Here is a 27,017-nt window from a genome sequence, read left to right on the forward strand (position 1 = left end):
TGTTCTGATGATGGGGTATGATGATGTTCTGATGATGGGGTATGATGATGTTCTGATGATGGGGTATGATGATGTTCTGATGATGTTCTGATGATGGGGTATGATGATGTTCTGATGATGGGGTATGATGATGTTCTGATGATGGGGTATGACGATGTTCTGATGATGGAGTATGACGATGGGGTATGATGTTGTTCTGATGATGGGGTATGATGATGTTCTGATGATGTTCTGATGATGGGGTATGATGATGTTCTGATGATGGGGTATGATGGTGTTCTGATGATGGGGTATGATGGTGTTCTGATGATGGGGTATGATGATGTTCTGATGATGTTCTGATGATGGAGTATGATGATGTTCTGATGATGGGGTATGACGATGGGGTATGATGTTGTTCTGATGATGGGGTATGATGTTGTTCTGATGATGTTCTGATGATGGGGTATGATGATGTTCTGATGATGTTCTGATGATGGGGTCTGATGATGTTCTGATGATAGAGTATGATGATGTTCTGATGATGGGGTATGACGATGGGGTATGATGTTGTTCTGATGATGGGGTATGATGATGTTCTGATAATGTTCTGATGACGGGGTATGATGATGTTCTGATGATGTTCTGATGATGGGGTATGATGATGTTCTGATGATGGGGTATGACGATGGGGTATGATGTTGTTCTGATGATGGGGTATGATGTTGTTCTGATGATGGGGTATGATGATGTTCTGATGATGTTCTGATGATGTTATGATAGGGTATGATGATGTTCTGATGATGGGGTATGATGATGTTCTGATGATAGGGTATGATGCTGTTCTGATGATGGGGTATGATGATGTTCTGAGGATGGGGTATGATGATGTTCTGATAATGGGGTATGATGGTGTTCTGATGATGGGGTATGATGATGTTCTGATGATGGGGTATGATGATGTTCTGATGATGGGGTATGATGGTGTTCTGATGATGGGGTATGACGATGTTCTGATGATGGGGTATGATGATGTTCTGATGATGGGGTATGATGATGTTCTGATGATGGGGTATGATGATGTTCTGATGATGGGGCATGATGGTGTTCTGATGATGGGGTATGATGGTGTTCTGATAATGGGGTATGATGGTGTTCTGATGATGGGGTATGATGATGTTCTGATGATGGGGTATGATGATGTTCTGATGATGGGGTATGATGGTGTTCTGATGATGGGGTATGATGATGTTCTGATGATGGGGTATGATGATGTTCTGATGATGGGGTATGATGATGTTCTGATGATGGGGTATGATGATGTTCTGATGATGGGGTATGATGATGTTCTGATGATGGGGTATGATGGTGTTCTGATGATGGGGTATGATGATGTTCTGATGATGGGGTATGATGATGTTCTGATGATGGGGTATGATGATGTTCTGATGATGGGGTATGATGATGTTCTGATGATGGGGTATGATGATGTTCTGATGATGGGGTATGATGATGTTCTGATGATGGGGCATGATGGTGTCCTGATGATGGGGTATGATGATGTTCTGATGATAGGGTATGATGATGTTCTGATGATGGGGTATGATGATGTTCTGATGATGGGGTATGATGATGTTCTGAGGATAGAGTAGGATGATGTTCTGATGATGGGGTATGATGATGTTCTGATGATGGGGTATGATGATGTTCTGATGATGGGGTATGATGGTGTTCTGATGATGGGGTATGATGATGTTCTGATGATGGGGTATGATGATGTTCTGATGATGGGGTATGATGATGTTCTGATGATGGGGTATGATGGTGTTCTGATGATGGGGTATGATGATGTTCTGATGATGGGGTATGATGATGTTCTGATGATGGGGTATGATGATGTTCTGATGATGGGGTATGATGATGTTCTGATGATGGGGTATGATGATGTTCTGATGATGGGGTATGATGATGTTCTGATGATGGGGTATGATGTTGGCCCTGCTGGGTCAACGTATGCATTCCAAATGGCACCATAACGCACTACAAGTCCCGTGGTCCAACGTTGTGCACTGTGTAGGGAATAGGGTGCCATTTGGATTAGTACAGCCTGGAGTGTGGACCTGAGACAACTCTAGTAACACTCAATTGAGTAATCAAGCAATTTGACTGATTAACCCAGGGCTAGACTTGACGTTTAATTACTCGAGAGAAGAGGAGAGAGGAGAGGATAGAAGAAACAGCCATATGGGTCATAGGTGATATATAGAGGTGAAAGTTCATAGGTGATGGGTCATAGATAGACTAGGATCTTACTGGATGGTCCGGGCTGTTTGGAGACGGGCAGGGAGACCTCAGTAAGGGGGAGGATGTAGACTTCAGGTCCATTCTGAGACGAGGCCAGGTCAGCCTGGTACTCCTCTCCCTCTGTGTTCTCAAACTCCTGGTGGGAGGGGAGAGAAGACACTGGGGTTAGTGTGTATGTGACAGAGAGAAAGAGAGAGGGGGGGGGGGGGGGGGGGGGGGGAGTGGGGTGGGGGGGGGCAGAGAGAGAGACAGAGAGAGAGAGAGAGAGAGAGAGAAGAAAGAATTTGTATGCATGTGTGGGTCACAGAGAGAAAGTGCGTGCCTGCATGTGTGTGTGTGTATGATTCAATAACACAGTGGGTTTAGTCATCTGAGTGTTCATGCCTTCTGCATTAAAGCGATAATCCACCCCAAATCACTAATTCCTATAATTAACAGTGTTAAATAACACTAATATGTGAAGAATTTTTTTTGTGAACAAACGTTTCATTTTGTCATTATAACAAGGTTGGTGGCAACATGTGAAAATCGTTCTGGAAATCTGTTGCAGCTCAAGCCGACTACAAAACCCACAATGCAATGCTCTCTCTATGGGCTAGCTAGCTAGCAAATGCAGCTACACACAATACTATCAAAGTCAATATCAGTATGTGAAGTAGCTAGCTAGCTGTAAAATCGCCAAAACAACCTGCACTATCAATTTAGGAGTCTATCTCACCGGGTTCAACTTGCAGTTCCTCTCTGCCCAGAGCTGTAACAACAATGGCCCTTTCTTATGTTTCCCACAGGCACACTGAGAGATGGTACTTGAAGGAGAAACTGAGTTGAATCATTTGGTCCACTGTTTAGATTGATCACATGTAAGAGACATACATGAGGATATAAACGGATGAATGTGTTCTAGACCAGTAGGCCCATATCATCTATTGGCTGATGTGGCCATCTGGAGTGAAGGTAATAGACCAGTAGGCCCATGTCATCTATTGGCTGATGTGGCCATCTGGAGTGAAGGTAATAGACCAGTAGGCCCATTGGCTGATGTGGCCATCTGGAGTGAAGGTAATAGACCAGTAGGCCCATATCATCTATTGGCTGATGTGGCCATCTGAAGTGAAGGTAATAGACCAGTAGGCCCATGTCATCTATTGGCTGATGTGGCCATCTGAAGTGAAGGTAATAGACCAGTAGCCCCATGTCATCTATTGGCTGATGTGGCCATCTGGAGTGAAGGTAATAGACCAGTAGGCCCATATCATCTATTGGCTGATGTGGCCATCTGGAGTGAAGGTAATAGACCAGTAGGCCCATGTCATCTATTGGCTGATGTGGCCATCTGAAGTGAAGGTAATAGACCAGTAGGCCCATGTCATCTATTGGCTGATGTGGCCATCTGAAGTGAAGGTAATAGACCAGTAGGCCCATGTCATCTATTGGCTGATGTGGCCATCTGAAGTGAAGGTAATAGACCAGTAGCCCCATGTCATCTATTGGCTGATGTGGCCATCTGAAGTGAAGGTAATAGACCAGTATGCCCATATCATCTATTGGCTGATGTGGCCATCTGAAGTGAAGGTAATAGACCAGTAGGCCCATGTCATCTATTGGCTGATGTGGCCATCTGAAGTGAAGGTAATAGACCAGTAGGCCCATGTCATCTATTGGCTGATGTGGCCATCTGAAGTGAAGGTAATAGACCAGTAGGCCCATATCATCTATTGGCTGATGTGGCCATCTGAAGTGAAGGTAATAGACCAGTAGGCCCATATCATCTATTGGCTGATGTGGCCATCTGGAGTGAAGGTAATAGACCAGTAGGCCCATGTCATCTATTGGCTGATGTGGCCATCTGAAGTGAAGGTAATAGACCAGTAGGCCCATGTCATCTATTGGCTGATGTGGCCATCTGAAGTGAAGGTAATAGACCAGTAGGCCCATGTCATCTATTGGCTGATGTGGCCATCTGAAGTGAAGGTAATAGACCAGTAGGCCCATGTCATCTATTGGCTGATGTGGCCATCTGAAGTGAAGGTAATAGACCAGTAGGCCCATGTCATCTATTGGCTGATGTGGCCATCTGAAGTGAAGGTAATAGACCAGTAGGCCCATGTCATCTATTGGCTGATGTGGCCATCTGGCGTGAAGGTAATAGACCAGTAGGCCCATGTCATCTATTGGCTGATGTGGCCATCTGAAGTGAAGGTAATAGACCAGTAGGCCCATGTCATCTATTGTCTGATGTGGCCATCTGAAGTGAAGGTAATAGATCAGTAGGCCCATGTCATCTATTGGCTGATGTGGCCATCTGAAGTGAAGGTAATAGACCAGTAGCCCCATGTCATCTATTGGCTGATGTGGCCATCTGAAGTGAAGGTAATAGACCAGTAGGCCCATGTCATCTATTGGCTGATGTGGCCATCTGAAGTGAAGGTAATAGACCAGTAGGCCCATGTCATCTATTGGCTGATGTGGCCATCTGAAGTGAAGGTAATAGACCAGTAGGCCCATGTCATCTATTGGCTGATGTGGCCATCTGAAGTGAAGGTAATAGACCAGTAGGCCCATGTCATCTATTGGCTGATGTGGCCATCTGAAGTGAAGGTAATAGACCAGTAGGCCCATGTCATCTATTGGCTGATGTGGCCATCTGAAGTGAAGGTAATAGACCAGTAGCCCCATGTCATCTATTGGCTGATGTGGCCATCTGAAGTGAAGGTAATAGACCAGTAGGCCCATGTCATCTATTGGCTGATGTGGCCATCTGAAGTGAAGGTAATAGACCAGTAGGCCCATGTCATCTATTGGCTGATGTGGCCATCTGAAGTGAAGGTAATAGACCAGTAGGCCCATGTCATCTATTGGCTGATGTGGCCATCTGAAGTGAAGGTAATAGACCAGTAGGCCCATGTCATCTATTGGCTGATGTGGCCATCTGAAGTGAAGGTAATAGACCAGTAGCCCCATGTCATCTATTGGCTGATGTGGCCATCTGAAGTGAAGGTAATAGACCAGTATGCCCATATCATCTATTGGCTGATGTGGCCATCTGAAGTGAAGGTAATAGACCAGTAGGCCCATGTCATCTATTGGCTGATGTGGCCATCTGAAGTGAAGGTAATAGACCAGTAGGCCCATGTCATCTATTGGCTGATGTGGCCATCTGAAGTGAAGGTAATAGACCAGTAGGCCCATATCATCTATTGGCTGATGTGGCCATCTGAAGTGAAGGTAATAGACCAGTAGGCCCATATCATCTATTGGCTGATGTGGCCATCTGGAGTGAAGGTAATAGACCAGTAGGCCCATGTCATCTATTGGCTGATGTGGCCATCTGAAGTGAAGGTAATAGACCAGTAGGCCCATGTCATCTATTGGCTGATGTGGCCATCTGAAGTGAAGGTAATAGACCAGTAGGCCCATGTCATCTATTGGCTGATGTGGCCATCTGAAGTGAAGGTAATAGACCAGTAGGCCCATGTCATCTATTGGCTGATGTGGCCATCTGAAGTGAAGGTAATAGACCAGTAGGCCCATGTCATCTATTGGCTGATGTGGCCATCTGAAGTGAAGGTAATAGACCAGTAGGCCCATGTCATCTATTGGCTGATGTGGCCATCTGAAGTGAAGGTAATAGACCAGTAGGCCCATGTCATCTATTGGCTGATGTGGCCATCTGAAGTGAAGGTAATAGACCAGTAGGCCCATGTCATCTATTGGCTGATGTGGCCATCTGGAGTGAAGGTAATAAACCAGTAGGCCCATGTCATCTATTGGCTGATGTGGCCATCTGAAGTGAAGGTAATAGACCAGTAGGCCCATGTCATCTATTGGCTGATGTGGCCATCTGAAGTGAAGGTAATAGATCAGTAGGCCCATGTCATCTATTGGCTGATGTGGTCATCTGAAGTGAAGGTAATAGACCAGTAGGCCCATGTCATCTATTGGCTGATGTGGCCATCTGAAGTGAAGGTAATAGACCAGTAGGCCCATGTCATCTATTGGCTGATGTGGTCATCTGAAGTGAAGGTAATAGACCAGTAGGCCCATGTCATCTATTGGCTGATGTGGCCATCTGAAGTGAAGGTAATAGACCAGTAGGCCCATGTCATCTATTGGCTGATGTGGCCATCTGAAGTGAAGGTAATAGACCAGTAGCCCCATATCATCTATTGGCTGATGTGGCCATCTGAAGTGAAGGTAATAGACCAGTAGGCCCATGTCATCTATTGGCTGATGTGGCCATCTGAAGTGAAGGTAATAGACCAGTAGGCCCATGTCATCCATTGGCTGATGTGGCCATCTGAAGTGAAGGTAATAGACCAGTAGGCCCATGTCATCTATTGGCTGATGTGGCCATCTGAAGTGAAGGTAATAGACCAGTAGCCCCATATCATCTATTGGCTGATGTGGCCATCTGAAGTGAAGGTAATAGACCAGTAGGCCCATGTCATCTATTGGCTGATGTGGCCATCTGAAGTGAAGGTAATAGACCAGTAGGCCCATGTCATCCATTGGCTGATGTGGCCATCTGAAGTGAAGGTAATAGACCAGTAGGCCCATGTCATCTATTGGCTGATGTGGCCATCTGAAGTGAAGGTAATAGACCAGTAGGCCCATGTCATCTATTGGCTGATGTGGCCATCTGAAGTGAAGGTAATAGACCAGTAGGCCCATGTCATCTATTGGCTGATGTGGCCATCTGAAGTGAAGGTAATAGACCAGTAGGCCCATGTCATCTATTGGCTGATGTGGCCATCTGAAGTGAAGGTAATAGACCAGTAGGCCCATATCATCTATTGGCTGATGTGGCCATCTGAAGTGAAGGTAATAGACCAGTAGGCCCATATCATCTATTGGCTGATGTGACCATCTGAAGTGAAGGTAATAGACCAGTAGGCCCATGTCATCTATTGGCTGATGTGGCCATCTGAAGTGAAGGTAATAGACCAGTAGGCCCACGTCATCTATTGGCTGATGTGGCCATCTGAAGTGAAGGTAATAGACCAGTAGGCCCACGTCATCTATTGGCTGATGTGGCCATCTGAAGTGAAGGTAATAGACCAGTAGGCCCACGTCATCTATTGGCTGATGTGGCCATCTGAAGTGAAGGTAATAGACCAGTAGGCCCACGTCAGCTATTGGCTGATGTGGCCATCTGAAGTGAAGGTAATAGACCAGTAGGCCCACGTCATCTATTGGCTGATGTGGCCATCTGAAGTGAAGGTAATAGACCAGTAGCCCCATATCATCTATTGGCTGATGTGGCCATCTGAAGTGAAGGTAATAGACCAGTAGCCCCATATCATCTATTGGCTGATGTGGCCATCTGAAGTGAAGGTAATAGACCAGTAGGCCCATATCATCTATTGGCTGATGTGGCCATCTGAAGTGAAGGTAATAGACCAGTAGGCCCATGTCATCTATTGGCTGATGTGGCCATCTGGAGTGAAGGTAATAGACCAGTAGGCCCATGTCATCTATTGGCTGATGTGGCCATCTGAAGTGAAGGTAATAGACCAGTAGGCCCATGTCATCTATTGGCTGATGTGGCCATCTGAAGTGAAGGTAATAGACCAGTAGGCCCATGTCATCTATTGGCTGATGTGGCCATCTGAAGTGAAGGTAATAGACCAGTAGGCCCATGTCATCTATTGGCTGATGTGGCCATCTGAAGTGAAGGTAATAGACCAGTAGGCCCATGTCATCTATTGGCTGATGTGGCCATCTGAAGTGAAGGTAATAGACCAGTAGGCCCATGTCATCTATTGGCTGATGTGGCCATCTGAAGTGAAGGTAATAGACCAGTAGGCCCATGTCATCTATTGGCTGATGTGGCCATCTGAAGTGAAGGTAATAGACCAGTAGGCCCATGTCATCTATTGGCTGATGTGGCCATCTGAAGTGAAGGTAATAGACCAGTAGCCCCATGTCATCTATTGGCTGATGTGGCCATCTGGAGTGAAGGTAATAGACCAGTAGGCCCATGTCATCTATTGGCTGATGTGGCCATCTGAAGTGATGGTAATAGACCAGTAGGCCCATGTCATCTATTGGCTGATGTGGCCATCTGGAGTGAAGGTAATAGACCAGTAGGCCCATGTCATCTATTGGCTGATGTGGCCATCTGAAGTGAAGGTAATAGACCAGTAGGCCCATGTCATCTATTGGCTGATGTGGCCATCTGAAGTGAAGGTAATAGACCAGTAGGCCCATGTCATCTATTGGCTGATGTGGCCATCTGAAGTGAAGGTAATAGACCAGTAGGCCCATGTCATCTATTGGCTGATGTGGCCATCTGAAGTGAAGGTAATAGACCAGTAGGCCCATGTCATCTATTGGCTGATGTGGCCATCTGAAGTGAAGGTAATAGACCAGTAGGCCCATGTCATCTATTGGCTGATGTGGCCATCTGAAGTGAAGGTAATAGACCAGTAGGCCCATGTCATCTATTGGCTGATGTGGCCATCTGAAGTGAAGGTAATAGACCAGTAGGCCCATGTCATCTATTGGCTGATGTGGCCATCTGAAGTGAAGGTAATAGACCAGTAGGCCCATGTCATCTATTGGCTGATGTGGCCATCTGAAGTGAAGGTAATAGACCAGTAGGCCCATGTCATCTATTGGCTGATGTGGCCATCTGAAGTGAAGGTAATAGACCAGTAGGCCCATGTCATCTATTGGCTGATGTGGCCATCTGAAGTGAAGGTAATAGACCAGTAGGCCCATGTCATCTATTGGCTGATGTGGCCATCTGAAGTGAAGGTAATAGACCAGTAGGCCCATGTCATCTATTGGCTGATGTGGCCATCTGAAGTGAAGGTAATAGACCAGTAGGCCCATGTCATCTATTGGCTGATGTGGCCATCTGAAGTGAAGGTAATAGACCAGTAGGCCCATGTCATCTATTGGCTGATGTGGCCATCTGAAGTGAAGGTAATAGACCAGTAGGCCCATGTCATCTATTGGCTGATGTGGCCATCTGAAGTGAAGGTAATAGACCAGTAGGCCCATGTCATCTATTGGCTGATGTGGCCATCTGAAGTGAAGGTAATAGACCAGTAGGCCCATGTCATCTATTGGCTGATGTGGCCATCTGAAGTGAAGGTAATAGATCAGTAGGCCCATGTCATCTATTGGCTGATGTGGCCATCTGAAGTGAAGGTAATAGACCAGTAGCCCCATGTCATCTATTGGCTGATGTGGCCATCTGAAGTGAAGATAATAGACCAGTAGGCCCATGTCATCTATTGGCTGATGTGGCCATCTGAAGTGAAGGTAATAGACCAGTAGGCCCATGTCATCTATTGGCTGATGTGGCCATCTGAAGTGAAGGTAATAGACCAGTAGGCCCATGTCATCTATTGGCTGATGTGGCCATCTGAAGTGAAGGTAATAGACCAGTAGGCCCATGTCATCTATTGGCTGATGTGGCCATCTGAAGTGAAGGTAATAGACCAGTAGCCCCATGTCATCTATTGGCTGATGTGGCCATCTGAAGTGAAGGTAATAGACCAGTATGCCCATATCATCTATTGGCTGATGTGGCCATCTGAAGTGAAGGTAATAGACCAGTAGGCCCATGTCATCTATTGGCTGATGTGGCCATCTGAAGTGAAGGTAATAGACCAGTAGGCCCATGTCATCTATTGGCTGATGTGGCCATCTGAAGTGAAGGTAATAGACCAGTAGGCCCATGTCATCTATTGGCTGATGTGGCCATCTGAAGTGAAGGTAATAGACCAGTAGGCCCATATCATCTATTGGCTGATGTGGCCATCTGGAGTGAAGGTAATAGACCAGTAGGCCCATGTCATCTATTGGCTGATGTGGCCATCTGAAGTGAAGGTAATAGACCAGTAGGCCCATGTCATCTATTGGCTGATGTGGCCATCTGAAGTGAAGGTAATAGACCAGTAGGCCCATGTCATCTATTGGCTGATGTGGCCATCTGAAGTGAAGGTAATAGACCAGTAGGCCCATGTCATCTATTGGCTGATGTGGCCATCTGAAGTGAAGGTAATAGACCAGTAGGCCCATGTCATCTATTGGCTGATGTGGCCATCTGGAGTGAAGGTAATAGACCAGTAGGCCCATGTCATCTATTGGCTGATGTGGCCATCTGAAGTGAAGGTAATAGACCAGTAGGCCCATGTCATCTATTGGCTGATGTGGCCATCTGAAGTGAAGGTAATAGATCAGTAGGCCCATGTCATCTATTGGCTGATGTGGTCATCTGAAGTGAAGGTAATAGACCAGTAGGCCCATGTCATCTATTGGCTGATGTGGCCATCTGAAGTGAAGGTAATAGACCAGTAGGCCCATGTCATCTATTGGCTGATGTGGTCATCTGAAGTGAAGGTAATAGACCAGTAGGCCCATGTCATCTATTGGCTGATGTGGCCATCTGAAGTGAAGGTAATAGACCAGTAGGCCCATGTCATCTATTGGCTGATGTGGCCATCTGAAGTGAAGGTAATAGACCAGTAGCCCCATGTCATCTATTGGCTGATGTGGCCATCTGAAGTGAAGGTAATAGACCAGTAGGCCCATGTCATCTATTGGCTGATGTGGCCATCTGAAGTGAAGGTAATAGACCAGTAGGCCCATGTCATCCATTGGCTGATGTGGCCATCTGAAGTGAAGGTAATAGACCAGTAGGCCCATGTCATCTATTGGCTGATGTGGCCATCTGAAGTGAAGGTAATAGACCAGTAGGCCCATGTCATCTATTGGCTGATGTGGCCATCTGAAGTGAAGGTAATAGACCAGTAGGCCCATGTCATCTATTGGCTGATGTGGCCATCTGAAGTGAAGGTAATAGACCAGTAGGCCCATGTCATCTATTGGCTGATGTGGCCATCTGAAGTGAAGGTAATAGACCAGTAGGCCCATATCATCTATTGGCTGATGTGGCCATCTGAAGTGAAGGTAATAGACCAGTAGGCCCATATCATCTATTGGCTGATGTGACCATCTGAAGTGAAGGTAATAGACCAGTAGGCCCATGTCATCTATTGGCTGATGTGGCCATCTGAAGTGAAGGTAATAGACCAGTAGGCCCACGTCATCTATTGGCTGATGTGGCCATCTGAAGTGAAGGTAATAGACCAGTAGGCCCACGTCATCTATTGGCTGATGTGGCCATCTGAAGTGAAGGTAATAGACCAGTAGGCCCACGTCATCTATTGGCTGATGTGGCCATCTGAAGTGAAGGTAATAGACCAGTAGGCCCACGTCATCTATTGGCTGATGTGGCCATCTGAAGTGAAGGTAATAGACCAGTAGCCCCATATCATCTATTGGCTGATGTGGCCATCTGAAGTGAAGGTAATAGACCAGTAGGCCCATGTCATCTATTGGCTGATGTGGCCATCTGAAGTGAAGGTAATAGACCAGTAGGCCCATGTCATCTATTGGCTGATGTGGCCATCTGAAGTGAAGGTAATAGACCAGTAGGCCCATGTCATCTATTGGCTGATGTGGCCATCTGGAGTGAAGGTAATAGACCAGTAGGCCCATGTCATCTATTGGCTGATGTGGCCATCTGAAGTGAAGGTAATAGACCAGTAGGCCCATGTCATCTATTGGCTGATGTGGCCATCTGAAGTGAAGGTAATAGACCAGTAGGCCCATGTCATCTATTGGCTGATGTGGCCATCTGAAGTGAAGGTAATAGACCAGTAGGCCCATGTCATCTATTGGCTGATGTGGCCATCTGAAGTGAAGGTAATAGACCAGTAGGCCCATGTCATCTATTGGCTGATGTGGCCATCTGAAGTGAAGGTAATAGACCAGTAGGCCCATGTCATCTATTGGCTGATGTGGCCATCTGAAGTGAAGGTAATAGACCAGTAGGCCCATGTCATCTATTGGCTGATGTGGCCATCTGAAGTGAAGGTAATAGACCAGTAGGCCCATGTCATCTATTGGCTGATGTGGCCATCTGAAGTGAAGGTAATAGACCAGTAGGCCCATGTCATCTATTGGCTGATGTGGCCATCTGAAGTGAAGGTAATAGACCAGTAGGCCCATGTCATCTATTGGCTGATGTGGCCATCTGAAGTGAAGGTAATAGACCAGTAGCCCCATGTCATCTATTGGCTGATGTGGCCATCTGGAGTGAAGGTAATAGACCAGTAGGCCCATGTCATCTATTGGCTGATGTGGCCATCTGAAGTGATGGTAATAGACCAGTAGGCCCATGTCATCTATTGGCTGATGTGGCCATCTGGAGTGAAGGTAATAGACCAGTAGGCCCATGTCATCTATTGGCTGATGTGGCCATCTGAAGTGAAGGTAATAGACCAGTAGGCCCATGTCATCTATTGGCTGATGTGGCCATCTGAAGTGAAGGTAATAGACCAGTAGGCCCATGTCATCTATTGGCTGATGTGGCCATCTGAAGTGAAGGTAATAGACCAGTAGGCCCATGTCATCTATTGGCTGATGTGGCCATCTGAAGTGAAGGTAATAGACCAGTAGGCCCATGTCATCTATTGGCTGATGTGGCCATCTGAAGTGAAGGTAATAGACCAGTAGGCCCATGTCATCTATTGGCTGATGTGGCCATCTGAAGTGAAGGTAATAGACCAGTAGGCCCATGTCATCTATTGGCTGATGTGGCCATCTGAAGTGAAGGTAATAGACCAGTAGGCCCATGTCATCTATTGGCTGATGTGGCCATCTGAAGTGAAGGTAATAGACCAGTAGGCCCATGTCATCTATTGGCTGATGTGGCCATCTGGAGTGAAGGTAATAGACCAGTAGGCCCATGTCATCTATTGGCTGATGTGGCCATCTGGAGTGAAGGTAATAGACCAGTAGGCCCATGTCATCTATTGGCTGATGTGGCCATCTGAAGTGAAGGTAATAGACCAGTAGGCCCATGTCATCTATTGGCTGATGTGGCCATCTGAAGTGAAGGTAATAGACCAGTAGGCCCATGTCATCTATTGGCTGATGTGGCCATCTGAAGTGAAGGTAATAGACCAGTAGGCCCATGTCATCTATTGGCTGATGTGGCCATCTGAAGTGAAGGTAATAGACCAGTAGGCCCATGTCATCTATTGGCTGATGTGGCCATCTGAAGTGAAGGTAATAGACCAGTAGGCCCATGTCATCTATTGGCTGATGTGGCCATCTGAAGTGAAGGTAATAGACCAGTAGGCCCATGTCATCTATTGGCTGATGTGGCCATCTGAAGTGAAGGTAATAGACCAGTAGGCCCATGTCATCTATTGGCTGATGTGGCCATCTGAAGTGAAGGTAATAGACCAGTAGGCCCATGTCATCTATTGGCTGATGTGGCCATCTGAAGTGAAGGTAATAGACCAGTAGGCCCATGTCATCTATTGGCTGATGTGGCCATCTGAAGTGAAGGTAATAGACCAGTAGGCCCATGTCATCTATTGGCTGATGTGGCCATCTGAAGTGAAGGTAATAGACCAGTAGGCCCATGTCATCTATTGGCTGATGTGGCCATCTGAAGTGAAGGTAATAGACCAGTAGGCCCATGTCATCTATTGGCTGATGTGGCCATCTGAAGTGAAGGTAATAGACCAGTAGGCCCATGTCATCTATTGGCTGATGTGGCCATCTGAAGTGAAGGTAATAGACCAGTAGGCCCATGTCATCTATTGGCTGATGTGGCCATCTGAAGTGAAGGTAATAGACCAGTAGGCCCATGTCATCTATTGGCTGATGTGGCCATCTGAAGTGAAGGTAATAGACCAGTAGGCCCATGTCATCTATTGGCTGATGTGGCCATCTGAAGTGAAGGTAATAGACCAGTAGGCCCATGTCATCTATTGGCTGATGTGGCCATCTGAAGTGAAGGTAATAGACCAGTAGGCCCATGTCATCTATTGGCTGATGTGGCCATCTGAAGTGAAGGTAATAGACCAGTAGGCCCATGTCATCTATTGGCTGATGTGGCCATCTGAAGTGAAGGTAATAGACCAGTAGGCCCATGTCATCTATTGGCTGATGTGGCCATCTGAAGTGAAGGTAATAGACCAGTAGGCCCATGTCATCTATTGGCTGATGTGGCCATCTGAAGTGAAGGTAATAAACCAGTAGGCCCATGTCATCTATTGGCTGATGTGGCCATCTGAAGTGAAGGTAATAGACCAGTAGGCCCATGTCATCTATTGGCTGATGTGGCCATCTGAAGTGAAGGTAATAGACCAGTAGGCCCATGTCATCTATTGGCTGATGTGGCCATCTGAAGTGAAGGTAATAGACCAGTAGGCCCATGTCATCTATTGGCTGATGTGGCCATCTGAAGTGAAGGTAATAGACCAGTAGGCCCATGTCATCTATTGGCTGATGTGGCCATCTGAAGTGAAGGTAATAGACCAGTAGGCCCATGTCATCTATTGGCTGATGTGGCCATCTGAAGTGAAGGTAATAGACCAGTAGGCCCATGTCATCTATTGGCTGATGTGGCCATCTGAAGTGAAGGTAATAGACCAGTAGGCCCATGTCATCTATTGGCTGATGTGGCCATCTGAAGTGAAGGTAATAGACCAGTAGGCCCATGTCATCTATTGGCTGATGTGGCCATCTGAAGTGAAGGTAATAGACCAGTAGGCCCATGTCATCTATTGGCTGATGTGGCCATCTGAAGTGAAGGTAATAGACCAGTAGGCCCATGTCATCTATTGGCTGATGTGGCCATCTGAAGTGAAGGTAATAGACCAGTAGGCCCATGTCATCTATTGGCTGATGTGGCCATCTGAAGTGAAGGTAATAGACCAGTAGGCCCATGTCATCTATTGGCTGATGTGGCCATCTGAAGTGAAGGTAATAGACCAGTAGGCCCATGTCATCTATTGGCTGATGTGGCCATCTGAAGTGAAGGTAATAGACCAGTAGGCCCATGTCATCTATTGGCTGATGTGGCCATCTGAAGTGAAGGTAATAGACCAGTAGGCCCATGTCATCTATTGGCTGATGTGGCCATCTGAAGTGAAGGTAATAGACCAGTAGGCCCATGTCATCTATTGGCTGATGTGGCCATCTGAAGTGAAGGTAATAGACCAGTAGGCCCATGTCATCTATTGGCTGATGTGGCCATCTGAAGTGAAGGTAATAGACCAGTAGGCCCATGTCATCTATTGGCTGATGTGGCCATCTGAAGTGAAGGTAATAGACCAGTAGGCCCATGTCATCTATTGGCTGATGTGGCCATCTGAAGTGAAGGTAATAGACCAGTAGGCCCATGTCATCTATTGGCTGATGTGGCCATCTGAAGTGAAGGTAATAGACCAGTAGGCCCATGTCATCTATTGGCTGATGTGGCCATCTGAAGTGAAGGTAATAGACCAGTAGGCCCATGTCATCTATTGGCTGATGTGGCCATCTGAAGTGAAGGTAATAGACCAGTAGGCCCATGTCATCTATTGGCTGATGTGGCCACCTGAAGTGAAGGTAATAGACCAGTAGGCCCATGTCATCTATTGGCTGATGTGGCCATCTGAAGTGAAGGTAATAGACCAGTAGGCCCATGTCATCTATTGGCTGATGTGGCCATCTGAAGTGAAGGTAATAGACCAGTAGGCCCATGTCATCTATTGGCTGATGTGGCCATCTGGAGTGAAGGTAATAGACCAGTAGGCCCATGTCATCTATTGGCTGATGTGGCCATCTGGAGTGAAGGTAATAGACCAGTAGCCCCATGTCATCTATTGGCTGATGTGGCCATCTGGAGTGAAGGTAATAGACCAGTAGGCCCATGTCATCTATTGGCTGATGTGGCCATCTGGAGTGAAGGTAATAGACCAGTAGGCCCATGTCATCTATTGGCTGATGTGGCCATCTGAAGTGATGGTAATAGACCAGTAGGCCCATGTCATCTATTGGCTGATGTGGCCATCTGGAGTAAAGGTAATAGACCAGTAGGCCCATGTCATCTATTGGCTGATGTGGCCATCTGAAGTGAAGGTAATAGACCAGTAGGCCCATGTCATCTATTGGCTGATGTGGCCATCTGAAGTGAAGGTAATAGACCAGTAGGCCCATGTCATCTATTGGCTGATGTGGCCATCTGAAGTGAAGGTAATAGACCAGTAGGCCCATGTCATCTATTGGCTGATGTGGCCATCTGAAGTGAAGGTAATAGACCAGTAGGCCCATGTCATCTATTGGCTGATGTGGCCATCTGAAGTGAAGGTAATAGACCAGTAGGCCCATGTCATCTATTGGCTGATGTGGCCATCTGAAGTGAAGGTAATAGACCAGTAGGCCCATGTCATCTATTGGCTGATGTGGCCATCTGAAGTGAAGGTAATAGACCAGTAGGCCCATGTCATCTATTGGCTGATGTGGCCATCTGAAGTGAAGGTAATAGACCAGTAGGCCCATGTCATCTATTGGCTGATGTGGCCATCTGGAGTGAAGGTAATAGACCAGTAGGCCCATGTCATCTATTGGCTGATGTGGCCATCTGGAGTGAAGGTAATAGACCAGTAGGCCCATGTCATCTATTGGCTGATCTGGCCATCTGAAGTGAAGGTAATAGACCAGTAGGCCCATGTCATCTATTGGCTGATGTGGCCATCTGAAGTGAAGGTAATAGACCAGTAGGCCCATGTCATCTATTGGCTGATGTGGCCATCTGAAGTGAAGGTAATAGACCAGTAGGCCCATGTCATCTATTGGCTGATGTGGCCATCTGAAGTGAAGGTAATAGACCAGTAGGCCCATGTCATCTATTGGCTGATGTGGCCATCTGAAGTGAAGGTAATAGACCAGTAGGCCCATGTCATCTATTGGCTGATGTGGCCATCTGAAGTGAAGGTAATAGACCAGTAGGCCCATGTCATCTATTGGCTGATGTGGCCATCTGAAGTGAAGGTAATAGACCAGTAGGCCCATGTCATCTATTGGCTGATGTGGCCATCTGAAGTGAAGGTAATAGACCAGTAGGCCCATGTCATCTATTGGCTGATGTGGCCATCTGGAGTGAAGGTAATAGACCAGTAGGCCCATGTCATCTATTGGCTGATGTGGCCATCTGGAGTGAAGGTAATAGACCAGTAGGCCCATGTCATCTATTGGCTGATCTGGCCATCTGGAGTGAAGGTAATAGACCAGTAGGCCCATGTCATCTATTGGCTGATGTGGCCATCTGAAGTGAAGGTAATAGACCAGTAGGCCCATGTCATCTATTGGCTGATGTGGCCATCTGAAGTGAAGGTAATAGACCAGTAGGCCCATGTCATCTATTGGCTGATGTGGCCATCTGAAGTGAAGGTAATAGACCAGTAGGCCCATGTCATCTATTGGCTGATGTGGTCATCTGGAGTGAAGGTAATAGACCAGTAGGCCCATGTCATCTATTGGCTGATGTGGCCATCTGAAGTGAAGGTAATAGACCAGTAGGTCCATATCATCTATTGGCTGATGTGGCCATCTGAAGTGAAGGTAATAGACCAGTAGGCCCATGTCATCTATTGGCTGATGTGGCCATCTGAAGTGAAGGTAATAGACCAGTAGGTCCATATCATCTATTGGCTGATGTGGCCATCTGAAGTGAAGGTAATAGACCAGTAGGCCCATGTCATCTATTGGCTGATGTGGCCATCTGAAGTGAAGGTAATTGTTGTAAAAGAGTTGTGAAATGTGATAGTGTGTTATCCCCTATTTCCAGTAATGAGAATTATGTAGCTAAGTGATTGACCACACAGTCTCACAGAACGGGACCGCCAAGTGCTGAAGCGTGTAAAAGATCGTCCGTCCTCGGTTGCAGCACTAACTACCGAGTTCCAAACTGCCTCTTGGAAGCAACATCAGCACAAGAACTGTTTGTCGGGAACTTCATGAAATGGGTTTCTGTGGCAGAGCAGCCGCACACAAGCCTAAGATCCCCATGTGCAATGCTACGGGTCGGCTGGAGTGGTGTAAAGCATGCTGCCATTGGCCTCTGGAGCAGTGGAAACACGTTCTTTGGAGTGATGAATCACACTTCACTATGTGGCAGTCCGAAGGACGAATCTGGGTTTGTCGGATGCCAGGAGAACCTGCCTGAATGTATAGTGCCAACTGTAAAGTCTGGTGGAGGAGGAATAATGGTCTGGGGCTGTTTTTCATGGTTCGAGCCCCTTAGTTCCAGTGAAGGGAAATCTTTATCAAATGAAATTGTATTTGTCACATGCGCCGAATACAACATGTGTAGACCTTACAGTGAAATGCTTACTTACAAGCCCTTAACCAACAATACAGTTTTAAGAAAAATAAGTGTTAAGTAAGAATGGCGCTACAGCATACAATGACATTCTAGACGATTCTGTGCTTCCAACTTTGTGGCAACAGTTTGGGGAAGGCCCTTTCCTGTTTCAGTATGACAAAATGAGGTCCATACAGAAATGGTTTGTCGAGATTGGTGGGGAAGAACTTGACTGGCCTGCACAGAGCCCTGACCTCAACCCCATCAAAGATCTTTGGGATGAATTGGAACGCCGACTGCGAGCCAGGCTTAATCGCCCAACATCAGTGCCCGACCTCACTAATGTTCTTGTGGCTGAATGGAAGCAAGTCCCCACAGCAATGTTCCAACATTTAGTGGAAAGCCTTCCCAGAAGAGTGGAGGCTTTTATAGCAGCAAAGGGGGACCAACTCCATATTAATGGCCATGATTTTGAAATGTGATTTACGACAAGCAGGTGTCCACATACTTTTGGTCATGTAGTGTATATACAACCCCAGGTGACTACCTCATGAAGCTGGTTGAGAGAATGCGAAGAGTGTGCAAAGCTGTCGTCAAGGCAAAGAGTGGCTACTTTGAAGAACCTCAAATATAAAATATATTTAAATAAAATAAAATAGTAAAAATTAAGAAAAACCCTGGAATGAGTAGGTATGTCCAAACGTTTGACTGGTACTGTATATATAGGAGAGAGAAAGAATAGGGATGGATGGAAAGAGAGAGAGAGTAGGGATGGATGGAAAGAGAGAGAGAGTAGGGATGGATGGAAAGAGAGAGAGAGTAGGGATGGATGGAAAGAGAGAGAGAGTAGGGATGGATGGAAAGAGAGAGAGCCTAGGGATGGATGGAAAGAGAGAGAGAGTAGGGATGGATGGAAAGAGAGAGAGAAAGTAGGGATGGATGGAAAGAGAGAGAGAGTAGGGATGGATGGAAAGAGAGAGAGAGTAGGGATGGATGGAAAGAGAGAGAGAGAGTAGGGATGGATGGAAAGAGAGAGAGAGTAGGGATGGATGGAAAGAGAGAGAGAAAGTAGGGATGGATGGAAAGAGAGAGAGAAAGTAGGGATGGATGGAAAGAGAGAGAAAGTAGGGATGGATGGAAAGAGAGAGAGAGTAGGGATGGATGGAAAGAGAGAGAGAAAGTAGGGATGGATGGAAAGAGAGAGAGAGTAGGGATGGATGGAAAGAGAGAGAGAGTAGGGATGGATGGAAAGAGAGAGAGCCTAGGGATGGATGGAAAGAGAGAGAGAGTAGGGATGGATGGAAAGAGAGAGAGAAAGTAGGGATGGATGGAAAGAGAGAGAGAGTAGGGATGGATGGAAAGAGAGAGAGAGTAGGGATGGATGGAAAGAGAGAGAGAGTAGGGATGGATGGAAAGAGAGAGAGAGTAGGGATGGATGGAAAGAGAGAGACACATCTTGTCTTCTGTTCTCTCTACTTTTGACCAGGGCCCTGCACTCTATAGGGAATAGGGTGCCATTTGGGACACAGCCTGGGAGAACTTGGTAGATGTGCAGCTAGAGATATAGACACGCCCTCAATTACATTTACAGTTCAATTGCTGTATTGGCATGATGTCACAGTGTACATCTCTCTCTTTCAATAGAGGGACACGCGGAGGGATGCTAGGAGGAAGTGGAACACTGACCTCTTCCTCCATCTCTACTCTGGGTCCCCTTCCTCCTCCTCCCTCTATCAAGCCTCAACTTCCTTCCTACTGTCTTGAGATTTGGCTCTAAACTGCTTATTTTCACAAAACAACAGATCTGAATATGAGCTACAAGCAGAAACAGACAGTTGTACAACCCTCCCTTCCAGCCCAGCCTGCTAGACACAAACAGAACACATCCCCTCGGTCCCTTCTGAACACCAGTGTCTCTTTACACTCTAAACACCTCAGCAGCAACAGAGTACCACGCTGCCAATCCATCTTCAGAGACTGTGTTTGTACAGGGAGAGAGTGGCTGGCAATACTGCTCTGTTCTCAACTACTGAGCCATTCATTATTTACCCAATGAACTACAGCACAGAACAAACCTATCTAGAGGAGAGAGGAGAGGGGAGGGGAGAACAAACCTATCTAGAGGAGAGAGGGGAGGGGAGGACAAACCTATCTAGAGGAGAGGGGAGAACAAACCTATCTAGAGGAGAGAGGAGAGGGGAGAACAAACCTATCTAGAGGAGAGAGGAGAGGGGAGAACAAACCTATCTAGAGGAGAGAGGGGAGGGGAGGACAAACCTATCTAGAGGAGAGAGGGGAGGGGAGGACAAACCTATCTAGAGGAGAGAGGGGAGGGGAGGACAAACCTATCTAGAGGAGAGAGGGGAGGACAAACCTATCTAGAGGAGAGAGGGGAGGGGAGGACAAACCTATCTAGAGGAGAGGGGAGGGGAGAACAAACCTATCTAGAGGAGAGAGGGGAGGGGAGGACAAACCTATCTAGAGGAGAGGGGAGAACAAACCTATCTAGAGGAGAGAGGAGAGGGGAGGGGAGAACAAACCTATCTAAAGGAGAGAGGAGAGGGGAGGGGAGAGGGGAGGGGAGAACAAACCCATCTAGAGGAGAGAGGAGAGGAGAGGGGAGGGGAGAACAAACCTATCTAGAGGAGAGAGGAGAGGGGAGGGGAGAACAAACCTATCTAGAGGAGAGAGGAGAGGGAGGGGAGAACAAACCTATCTAGAGGAGAGAGGAGAGGGGAGGGGAGAACAAACCTATCTAGAGGAGAGAGGAGAGGAGAGGGAGAGGGGAGAACAAACCTATCTAGAGGAGAGAGGAGAGGAGAGGGGAGGGGAGAACAAACCTATCTAAAGGAGAGAGGAGAGGGGAGGGGAGAGGGGAGGGGAGAACAAACCTATCTAGAGGAGAGAGGAGAGGAGAGGGGAGGGGAGAACAAACCTATCTAGAGGAGAGAGGAGAGGGGAGGTCAAACCTATCTAGAGGAGAGGGGAGAGGGGAGAACAAACCTATCTAGAGGAGAGAGGAGAGGGGAGGTCAAACCTATCTAGAGGAGAGGGGAGAGGGGAGAACAAACCTATCTAGAGGAGAGAGGAGAGGGGAGGGGAGAACAAACCTATCTAGAGGAGAGAGGAGAGGGGAGGGGAGAACAAACCTATCTAGAGGAGAGAGGAGAGGAGAGGGGAGGGGAGAACAAACCTATCTAGAGGAGAGAGGAGAGGAGAGGGGAGGGGAGAACAAACCTATCTAAAGGAGAGAGGAGAGGGGAGGGGAGAGGGGAGGGGAGAACAAACCTATCTAGAGGAGAGAGGAGAGGAGAGGGGAGGGGAGAACAAACCTATCTAGAGGAGAGAGGAGAGGGGAGGTCAAACCTATCTAGAGGAGAGGGGAGAGGGGAGAACAAACCTATCTAGAGGAGAGAGGAGAGGGGAGGGGAGAACAAACCTATCTAGAGGAGAGAGGAGAGGGAGGGGAGAACAAACCTATCTAGAGGAGAGAGGAGAGGGGAGGGGAGAACAAACCTATCTAGAGGAGAGAGGAGAGGAGAGAGGGGAGAACAAACCTATCTAGAGGAGAGAGGAGAGGGGAGGACAAACCTATCTAGAGGAGAGAGGAGAGGGGAGGGGAGAACAAACCTATCTAGAGGAGAGAGGAGAGGGGAGAACAAACCTATCTAGAGGAGAGAAGAGATGGGAGGGGAGGGGAAGAGGTGAAGAGAACAAGGGGAATGGAATCATGCAAGACAACGCTTCACTGCGACAGAAAAACCCCTCTGCTCTGATTCATAAGACTGATTAAGAGATAGCACCCTTTTGCTTCTCATTCACAACACCACCTGTCTATCTCAGGAGTAGAGCATGAAAGACAGAAAGAAAGAACGAAAGAAAGAAAGAGAGAGAGACAGAGAGAGAGAGAGAGAGAGACAAAGAGAGAGAGAGAGAGAGAGAGAGAGAGAGAGAGACAAAGCGAGAGAGAGAGAGAGAGAGAGAGAGAGAGAGAGAGAGAGAGAGAGAGAGAGAGAGAGAGAGAGAGAGAGAGAGAGAGAGAGAGAGAGAGAGAGAGAGAGAGAGAGAGAGAGACACATAGGATGGAGACATAGGATGGAGATAGCACCCTTTTGCTTCTCATTCACAACACCACCTGTCTATCTCAGGAGTAGAGCATGAAAGACAGAAAGAAAGAAAGAAAGAAAGAGAGAGAGAGAGAGAGAGAGAGAGAGAGAGAGAGAGAGAGAGAGAGAGACAAAGAGACAAAGAGACAGCGAGACAGAGAGACAGAGAGAGAGAGAGAGAGAGAGAGAGAGAGAGAGAGAGAGAGACAAAGAGACAAAGAGACAGCGAGACAGAGAGACAGAGAGAGAGAGAGAGAGAGAGAGAGAGAGAGAGAGAGAGAGAGAGAGAGAGAGAGAGAGAGAGAGAGAGAGAGAGAGAGAGAGAGAGAGAAAGAAAGACATAGGATGGAGGAGACATGACAGAGAAGAGTGAACGGACAAAAAGACTAGAAATGAGAAAAGGCCATACCCTTTACTAAACACTTAACACTATTTTCTCTAAACACTTAACACCCAACCACAGAACTGAGTCTGTCCGTCCCACAGAGTGGTCCCAGTGAAAGAAGGATGACATAAAGAAGGTGGTGCAGTGGTGGGATGTGGCTAGTGGTCGCACGCTAATGGACACACCTCTATTAATGCCAACCTCTGCTAACACTCTGGTGAATGACAAGGAGGGGAACCACAGAGGAGGATGTGACCACATAACACTGTTCTATTGACTTCTGTGGATTTGACACTGGACAACCACGGCAACGTAGCCTGAGTGCCAATCTGTTTCTGGTCTCTTGGCAACTCCTTATGAATTGTTATGTTTGGGTTACCAATGACAGACCAATGGTGTCACAGCAATAGCACAAGGCTAAATTCTAACACCTGCAGCTAAAAGTCTATATTGGGGGGATAGATGGATGGATGGATGAGGGAACTGCTGGAGAAAAGCAGCCTGTCCATTGTTTACCTCTGCTATGAGCATTTGCGTCATTCTGATTGGTCAAGAGAGTCACGATTGAAAAAAAAACGTGTGGGGGGGGGGGGGGAACGGACGACGACTATCCGGATATTTGAATAGTGAAGTGGTGCTGAATGCCCATCCCCAACACAGCAGCAGAACAACCCCCTTCCTCTCTCTGCCGCTCTGACATGATCTGCTTTGAGGATGCTAACTGACAGAGTAGGTAGGAACTAATATTGCTGCCAAGATCCACTGCGAAATTAAAAGTCTGTCCAGATAAGCAGGGCGTCAGCAGATGACGTCAAAACCGGTGACTAGGCGCAACGGTGAGTGATATTACCATTAAGTAGACTTGAGTTTTCCTCAGGCGTTGTGTGTTCAATACCAGTGCTAGGCGCTAGTTTTGAATATTTATTGTTTTAACTCTATCCCAAAGCTTAACCTTTAACTTAACCTTTACAGACCGACAACAGGGAGCAGGCTGGCAGCCACACCCCTCTGCCCAGGCCCTCACAGGCCGACAACAGGGGAGCAGGCTGGCAGCCACACTGCTCTGCCCAGTCCCTCACAGACCAACAACAGGGAGCAGGCTGGCAGCCACACTGCTCTGCCCAGTACCTCACAGACAGACAACTGGGGAGGACAACAGGGGAGCAGGCTGGCAGCCACACCGCTCTGCCCAGTCCCTCACAGACAGACAACAGGGGAGCAGGCTGGCAGCCACAACCCTCTGCCAAGTCCCTCACAGACAGACAACAGGGGAGCAGGCTGGCAGTCACAACCCTCTGACCAGTCCCTCACAAAGCAGCCTGTTGTGTGATAGGGGCCTGTATGCTGATTTAGGTTCTGTCCCAAATAGCACCCTATTCTCTATATAGTGCACTACTTTTGACCAGGGCCCTATGGACCAATGGCACCCTATTCCCTATATAGTGCACTACTTTTGACAAGGGCAGTGCATTATATAGGGATTGAAGTACAATTTGGGACCCACCCAGATAGTTATGTAGTGGTGGATCATGTATCTTCCTAATCAGCAGGGGGCAGTGTAGCAGGATGTATGTAGAGGTGGATCATGTCTCTTCCTCATCAGCAGGGGGCAGTGTATCAGGATGTATGTAGTGGATCATGTCTCTTCCTAATCAGCAGGGGGCAGTGTAGCAGGATGTATGTGGTGGATCATGTCTCTTCCTAATCAGCAGGGGGCAGTGTAGCAGGATGTATGTAGAGGTGGATCATGTCTCTTCCTAATCAGCAGGGGGCAGTGTAGCAGGATGTATGTAGAGGTGGATCATGTCTCTTCCTCATCAGCAGGGGGCAGTGTAGCAGGATGTATGTAGTGGATCATGTCTCTTCCTAATCAACAGGGGGCAGTGTAGCAGGATGTATGTAGAGGTGGATCATGTCTCTTCCTCATCAGCAGGGGGCAGTGTAGCAGGATGTATGTAGTGGATCATGTCTCTTCCTAATCAGCAGGGGGCAGTGTAGCAGGATGTATGTAGAGGTGGATCATGTCTCTTCCTAATCAACAGGGGGCAGTGTAGCAGGATGTATGTAGTGGATCATGTCTCTTCCTAATCAGCAGGGGGCAGTGTAGCAGGATGTATGTAGTGGATCATGTCTCTTCCTAATCAGCAGGGGGCAGTGTAGCAGGATGTATGTAGTGGATCATGTCTCTTCCTAATCAGCAGGGGGCAGTGTAGCAGGATGTATGTAGTGGATCATGTCTCTTCCTAATCAGCAGGGGGCAGTGTAGCAGGATGTATGTAGAGGTGGATCATGTCTCTTCCTAATCAGCAGGGGGCAGTGTAGCAGGATGTATGTAGTGGTGGATCATGTCTCTTCCTAATCAGCAGGGGGCAGTGTAGCAGGATGTATGTGGTGGATCATGTCTCTTCCTAATCAGCAGGGGGCAGTGTAGCAGGATGTATGTGGTGGATCATGTCTCTTCCTAATCAGCAGGGGGCAGTGTAGCAGGATGTATGTAGAGGTGGATCATGTCTCTTCCTAATCAGCAGGGGGCAGTGTAGCAGGATGTATGTAGAGGTGGATCATGTCTCTTCCTAATCAGCAGGGGGCAGTGTAGCAGGATGTATGTGGTGGATCATGTCTCTTCCTAATCAGCAGGGGGCAGTGTAGCAGGATGTATGTAGTGGTGGATCATGTCTCTTCCTAATCAGCAGGGGGCAGTGTAGCAGGATGTACAGTATATCACAAAAGTGAGTACACCCCTCACATTTTTGTAAATATTTGAGTATATCTTTTCATGTGACAACACTGAAGAAATGACACTTTGCTACACTGTAAAGTAGTGAGTGTACAGCTCGTATAACAGTGTAAATTTGCTGTCCCCTCAAAATAACTCAACACACAGCCATTAATGTCTAAACCGCTGGCAACAAAAGTGAGTACACCCCTAAGTGAAAATGTCCAAATTGGGCCCAAAGTGTCAATATTTTGTGTGGCCACCATCATTTTCCAGCACTGCCTTAACCCTCTTGGGCATGGAGTTCACCAGAGCTTCACAGGTTGCCACTGGAGTCCTCTTCCACTCCTCCATGACGACATCACGGAGCTGGTGGATGTTAGAGACCTTGCACTCCTCCACCTTCCGTTTGAGGATGACCCACAGATGCTCAATAGGGTTTAGGTCTGGAGACATGTTTGGCCAGTCCATCACCTTTACCCTCAGCTTCTTTAGCAAGGCAGTGGTTGTCTTGGAGGTGTGTTTGGGGTCGTTATCATGTTGGAATACTGCCCTGCGGCCCAGTCTCCGAAGGGAGGGGATCATGCTCTGCTTCAGTATGTCACAGTACATGTTGGCATTCATGGTTCCCTCAATGAACTGTAGCTCCCCAGTGCCGGCAGCACTCATGCAGCCCCAGACCATGACACTCCCACCACCATGCTTGACTGTAGGCAAGACACACTTGTCTTTGTACTCCTCACCTGGTTGCCGCCACACACGCTTGACACCATCTGAACCAAATAAGTTTATCTTGGTTTCATCAGACCACAGGACATGGTTCCAGTAATCCATGTCCTTAGTCTGCTTGTCTTCAGCAAACTGTTTGCGGGCTTTCTTGTGCATCATCTTTAGAAGAGGCTTCCTTCTGAGACGACAGCCATGCAGACCAATTTGATGCAGTATACGGTGTATGGTCTGAGCACTGACAGGCTGACCCCCCATCCCTTCAACCTCTGCAGCAATGCTGGCAGCACTCATACGTCTATTTCCCAAAGACAACCTCTGGATATGACGCTGAGCACGTGCACTCAACTTCTTTGGTCGACCATGGCGAGGCCTGTTCTGAGTGGAACCTGTCCAGTTAAACCACTGTATGGTCTTGGCCACCGTGCTGCAGCTCAGTTTCAGGGTTCTTGGCAATCTTCTTATAGCCCAGGCCATCTTTATGTAGAGCAACAATTCTTTTTTTCAGATCCTCAGAGAGTTCTTTGCCATGAGGTGCCATGTTGAACTTCCAGTGACCAGTCAGTATGAGGGAGTGTGAGAGCGATGACACCAAATTTAACACACCTGCTCCCCATTCACACCTGAGACCTTGTA

The 27,017-nt window shown here is 47.4% G+C and overlaps 1 protein-coding gene across 1 annotated transcript in view; it reads right to left on the bottom strand.

Annotated features, from left to right (window-relative positions):
- Nucleotides 1–27,017, bottom strand: part of aatka (apoptosis-associated tyrosine kinase a) — a 104,562-nt gene that overhangs the window by 36,820 nt on the left and 40,725 nt on the right. Inside the window, exon 3 of the mRNA XM_071393316.1 lies at nucleotides 2,293–2,419. Coding sequence (XP_071249417.1) covers nucleotides 2,293–2,419 — 127 coding nt within the window. The remainder of the gene's footprint in view (nucleotides 1–2,292; nucleotides 2,420–27,017) is intronic.

Source organism: Salvelinus alpinus, chromosome 1 (genome assembly GCF_045679555.1).
Source record: "Salvelinus alpinus chromosome 1, SLU_Salpinus.1, whole genome shotgun sequence".
Taxonomy (NCBI): Eukaryota; Metazoa; Chordata; class Actinopteri; order Salmoniformes; family Salmonidae; genus Salvelinus; species Salvelinus alpinus.